The sequence below is a fragment of the Eutrigla gurnardus genome, assembly GCF_963514095.1.
Source record: "Eutrigla gurnardus genome assembly, chromosome: 1".
NCBI lineage: Eukaryota > Metazoa > Chordata > Actinopteri > Perciformes > Triglidae > Eutrigla > Eutrigla gurnardus.
The window spans coordinates 28,910,700-28,916,699 of record NC_139915.1 but is presented as its reverse complement, the minus strand read 5'-3'; the positions used below and the strand labels follow the sequence as shown (position 1 = coordinate 28,916,699).

Here is a 6,000-nt window from a genome sequence, read left to right as displayed (position 1 = left end):
CAGGTCATTTTAACGCTTCGATTTTGTTGAAGAAAACTTTTGAAATGCAATTCCATGAGACTAAGGCATAAGCTTTAAGATGCCTTTGGGAAAAGAGTTCCAGTGATTTTACAGCATTAACTGTAATGTTTATTTTTACTTACTGAAAGCTGCAGATGTCAACCTGGGTGTCAGACACCCAACATGTTGCAAGATGGACCACGACGGTGAGATGTAAAGAAAAAAAATAACTTGTGACATTTCTTCAATTTAGTAGCCTTTAGAGACGTTCTCATAGACTGTGTAAATTTATTTTGAGAGCAAACTGCCCCATTCTTGTCAAGATTACCACAAAAAAGTTTCCTTTACGGTCTTAATTAAAAGATTTATTGAAGCATTTGCTGTAAGTTTTTATTTAAACGATCGTGGCGATTATGTTGTTAAATTCCTAATGAGAGAGAAATCTGAGAATAATCCAGTTATCAACGCAATACATTAAAAAAAGACCCCTCCTGTCCCCAATGTATATACACACCATAATTAAATTCAGATTTTTCTTTTACTCCGAAAACCTCTCAGTTCAAGGAGCCAGACTGAAATCCTGACAGACACTGAGCATCCATGGAGAAATCAATTTACTCAGAAGTCAACATAAAGTAGCTGGACTCGTCATCTGTGTATATTTGCAATTTCATTAAAGTCAGAATACACTATCAGAAGCAATTAATACAAATCACCTCACAGAAGACATTCCCACAAGGTGGAGAGATCTTTTATTTTACATAAAAAAAGGGTGCAAGCTGGAGTTTCCCTTTAGGTGTGGAGGGAATAAAAAGTGATTTTATAAGGTTCATGTGTGACACATCATATTATATGAATCCAAGGAGGGGGGAAAAGAAATAGGCATCTCAGTAAAAAAGGACCTTAACCTTTCTGTAAATTAAAAATATGGAACCGTATAAAGAAGAAATGTGGGTCCTTCGTTCTTGAAGCCCTTGACTAACTCATTCAAATACATTTTTGAAGTGACATTCATATTTCAACACAATAATATTTATTTACAGTTTTAAGATTTCTCTTAATCATAGCTCTGAAAAAGAAAAAAAAAACAATGCTGAGGGGAGGATAAACTCTTGGAGCTGTACAATTTGATTTTCCACAGTCTGAGAGGGACAAAAAAAAAAAAAAAAAAATCAAACCAACCAACAGAAAGAACAAAGAGTATAATTGTGAACTCTGTACAATTTACAATTTTCAAATAATCATCACAATATTGCAGTAAATGTCACCCTAAACCTCTCCCTCAAAGAAAAATATACAGTAAATCCAAGACAATTCTACAGTACAGCAACAAGGAAAAAGTGCCAGAGAACCCATAAAGACCTAAGCCATTCATTCACACTTTAACCGTCCTTTGCGTTTCATTTACACAGCTTTCGGCACACAGCAATGTGACTTACACATAACCAAAGCCATGAACACGTCTGACTGAAGAAGGAATTAAATCAGAAAGAAATGGGAACCGAAATGGAATGTGCTGTGAGAAGACATGGAGGGGAAAAAAAGGTTGTTTATTTTACATGAGGACTGGAAGCCAAAACGTCTCACTGACCCAACAGTATACGAGCCCTACAGGTGAGAGGACTGGAGAGAGGCCGCTCACTGTCGTCTCCAGATAAGCCATGCAGATACAAACCACACAGAGTACTCCTATATCGCTCTGCATGAGGCCCAGAGAGTAAAAAAGTAAATACAATATATCTATATCTACTGTTTCAGACGCACGACCCACACTTTTTAAGGAAGAAGCAGATGTTGCAAAGACAGCCAGTCACCAACTCTGACATAATAAACCTGGCCGATAGACTGGGTGTCATTTTTTCAACGTTAAGAGAAAGAATCCACACAGAAGCGACTGGTGAAACACTTTCCCCCCCCCCCTCGACACTCTTTAAACCATTCCAACACTTCCTGGTACTGAGTTGAGCCACGTTTGCTCCGCGATTTCTCAAAAAAAATGACAATGGACACGTCAAGGACACGAGGTGGAATGGTCAAAAACACATTCATCTTCATATTTTCCTGGCACAGGTAAAAGGCATGGGCTTAGCAGTAGTCTCAGGAATGGCACTCGGGGAATTCAGGGGGGAACGTTTGAAGGCTATATAGTCTGGATATCCATCTCACTACACAGAAATACTTTCAACTTTTTTTTCTTTTTCTTTCAGGAAGCTGGAATGAAACAGTCCGGGTGTCACTGATGCTTTGTGGGGGAGAATCACAGGAAGCAGATGTCAGGTTTGGTGCATGAAATAATGAAGGATTTCACTTGACACCAGATCAAAAATACATCACGGCGAAGGTTTCACAGAGACAAAATGAAAACACGAGATTTTGACCTCCAAACCAACATCTAACTGCACCTCCTCTGGGTGAGAACATTCACCCGACCCTCATTCGGGCATTTTTAAACGCCAGCTAGCACAGGACTCCCACAGGTGAGCCAGACACCTGTCCAACACGCTCAAGAGGCACTAAGACATCTCAAAGAAACGAATACCTGTCATTCAAATAGCCTGCACTTCCCCCACTATTCCCCTCAAATCCTATGTGTGGCATCACTAGAACGACCGAGAAAGCAAAAAAACGAACAGAAAAAGGTCCCGTAGATTTTCATATTCAAGTACTTTCAATAACACAATAACTTAGACCCCGGAGTAACTGACATGTCAGGGGTAAGAATGAACCAAAAGCTATACAGTGTAAATACACGCAACAAGCAGGTTTACATACTGATTCATTGAGATAGTTCGCAACATCTACAACATTGAATTTTTAAAAAGGTGATGGAGCAGGTCCACAAAACGCCAAATCTAACACTGCGCTGAGTTGATTCATCGAGGATTGCGTGTGTGTGTGTGTGTGTGTGTGTGTGTGTGTGCAGAGAGGGGAGGAGGGGGGGTGGGAGGGTGTCATGGCACAACAAAAACCACAAAAAAAAGAGTGGGTGAGGATAAAAGTCAATTTAAAGTGTATTCCCTGCACCCTATAGGGAAAGCCTAGCACACGAGGCAGCTACAATTAAAGTAAGAAGCACGTTTAAAGTACAATATTAAGAAGGCAGGGTCTTGTCAGGGAAAGCCGGGGTCAACAAATGTAGTGCAGTCATGGTCTCAAGCTTTTTTTTTGTTACCCTCTCTTTCCCCATAAAACCATGGCTATTTGGAATGAAAAAAAAAAAAAAAAAAAATTGCGTTCAAAAAAATTCACATTAGCAAGATATAAAATAAAAAAATAAAACACCTATGTACGGTAATTCACTCTCTGTTAGGAGGATAGGCATGGTGACATATCGAGGATATTGTTTCAAGGCAGTCCTCCATGACACTAAATAAAAATGGTATGGACGTGTCCACTCATCCGTCGAGGAGAGGGACCGGGGGGATCAGCAGAGTCATCCAAACTTAAAAACATTGCCTTGCAGCACAGGGGTCTTCAGACGGGACACGCAGGGAGGGGACGACGACAACGTAACGCCATGACAGATTATCACACCTTCCCTTTTGGCATTGCTCTCTCTTGGGAAACACATCCGCACTGTTACAAAGGGAAGTCATTAACCGCTCCGATACTGGCGTTGTCATACAAGGTGACCTACGCAAACCATTGCGCTGCCAAACTGGTTCATCCAACTGGTGATGCGATGTGGTGGTCGACAGGTCGGTCGGGGTTAAGGCATCGGACAGTAGCGTCGAGAGGCTGCGGTTCGTTCTCCGAAGCACATCGCGCCCGTTTCTCTCTCTGGTCACTCCAAAGCAACATCCCCCAGTGTCTACTGCTGTAGAGTCCATTCATTACCATCACATTGTTATAAGATCAAGCGTTTAAGACCCTCCCACCCTCTAATCCGCCTACTTTTGGTCTTAGTTTTACCTTCTTTTTTTAACATTGGTTAACTCCTTAACTGCAATTTCCTTCCCATGCGCATGACAGATGACATAAATGCTCCAAAGTCATTTACATTTCTGTCCATACATTCAGTGTGTATGTTATAGAATTAGTAAGAAAACTGCTGAAAACCATGACATAAATAGCATAAATAGCATTTTTTTTTGTTTCAGCCCCATGTACAAGTGTCAGGTTGCTGCTCATTATCACAAAGCCAACAGGAGCAAAAAACTGCATGTGAGTCGAATGAGACTGTAGTGTGTTTTTCGGCAGCGGCGTGGTTCAGGGGAGCAGCGTGAGCAGAAATCATCCTCAGAGAACACAGTGCAGGAGGCGTCTCTGGTCTTCTGTTCTCTCAGGCCCGGCTCCCAGTGCCAGGGTTGACCTCTTTGGAGGAAAAAAAGTGCAGGGGCCAAATGGCAGACTGATGCTCTTTGTGCCTGAAGACGGGCAGTTACACTCTTGGCTCCTCGTGTGTTCAGGTTTACATTCAGTCCCACGCCAGGGAATGACCGAGAAGGGCTTTGTGTCAAAATGAGTTAGCAAAACTAACGAGGCGCAAAACCGCTTTGAACTGGGACTTAACAGAGGGCAAATGAAAACGTCAAACAAATACACCGTAGTATGCAAAAGGCTGAAGGTGGCAAGATTCCACAGAAAGATCTGTCTCTTCCTTTGCAAATACCACAGAAGAGACACAGGAGATAAAAAAAAAAAAAAGCCAAAAATGAGAGAAAAATACAAATGCTGGGTGTCTTGGGGAGGAAAAAGAAAAAGATTATCCTCTGCGAAAAACAAAAAGGTTCCCCGTTTGGACGACTGGCCTGCAAATCATTCCCACACATCTTGGACGAGGAAAAAGAAGAAGAAGAAAAAAAAGAAAATGTGAAAAGGGACTCCCATCAAAAAGACACGAGCATCTTGTACATCTCAAACCATTTGAACTGGTCCCTCCAGAGAATGATTCGATCAAGATCTTTCAGTCGTCTCCCTCTTTTACTCTGAATGGGACCTTATTGATTTCTGAAATCACAAATCAACGGAGCCGGACACTTGGAAGCGTTTCAGGCCGGTTGGTGGATGATCATTTGTGCCTCGGCGTGTTCTTCTTCCGTTTTCGCTTGAAGAAGCAGCAGCACCTGCCGACAGAGACGCACATGTAAACAGACGTGGAGGTGAGAGAGGCTTCAGGTGAAGCAAAAAGAAAGAACAAAACAACGAGCGGACGGCTTATTATCGTTAAAATATATATAAAAAAGAACCGAATCTGAGCCTTTCAAATCTGGATGGATCATAAGTGAGAACTTGCAGCTGCCAAACAGTGTGGAAAGTGAAACATTAGCATCAAGGGTAACACGGATGCATTACCACCTATTGTTTGTATGATTATTCACCTCCCTGATGATAGAAGGGACCCAACTTTTAACTGCTGCTGTTAATCTGAAGGCAATATTGCAAAAAAAATCAATAAAATGGAGCAGTGCACACACAGCACGAGACACGGTGAGTCTGAATGGTTAATAAAACGTACAAAAGACAAGAAATAAAGCTGTGGATCAAGACATAGGACAGTGACTGGGCACCTAAAGACCTTTAACCTGAAGTGAAACGAGTTGCTTACAGATATTACAGGGGATCACAACAAAAAGACGATCTATCTGACTTCTATCTGAGTACTTTAATTATTCTGAAGTCAGTATTCCTGCACACATGGCAGCACAGTATTCCTCTGTATTCATCTGTCACTTAACAACATGGAGGCGATGGTACACATAGTAGACAGTGTTCTCAGGGATACGTGGCACTATTGTACCAGTGAGAGTCTAGTTCTGTAAATAACAACTCCACTGGGCCCCAGCCTAGGCTGGTCCACTCCCTGTCCCATGAGTCTGATGTGGACTAGCAGAGAGGGACTCACCACAGGTTGAGCATTTTCACGCAGCTACAGAAGAAGAAGAAGAGAGGGAAGAGTGTAAAGGGAAAAGAAAGATAGATTAATACAGCGAGACCAAGATGATGGGACTGGGGCACATGCCACACAGACATGCACACGGACACGGTAACGGGACGCCG

At 42.1% G+C, this 6,000-nt stretch overlaps 1 protein-coding gene across 4 annotated transcripts in view; it reads right to left on the bottom strand.

Moving 5' to 3' along the window:
* Window positions 1-735: 735 nt before the first annotated feature.
* Window positions 736-6,000, bottom strand: part of csnk1g1 (casein kinase 1, gamma 1) — a 31,065-nt gene continuing 25,800 nt past the window's right edge. For 2 of the 4 annotated variants that reach the window (XM_084019697.1, XM_084019699.1), the window contains 2 exons: window positions 5,846-5,869; window positions 736-5,066 (listed from right to left, as the gene is read on the bottom strand). In XM_084019697.1, coding sequence (XP_083875823.1) covers window positions 5,012-5,066; window positions 5,846-5,869 — 79 coding nt within the window. In that variant the 3' untranslated portion in view covers window positions 736-5,011. The remainder of the gene's footprint in view (window positions 5,067-5,845; window positions 5,870-6,000) is intronic. The other 2 variants (XM_084019698.1, XM_084019700.1) reach the window with 1 other exon arrangement.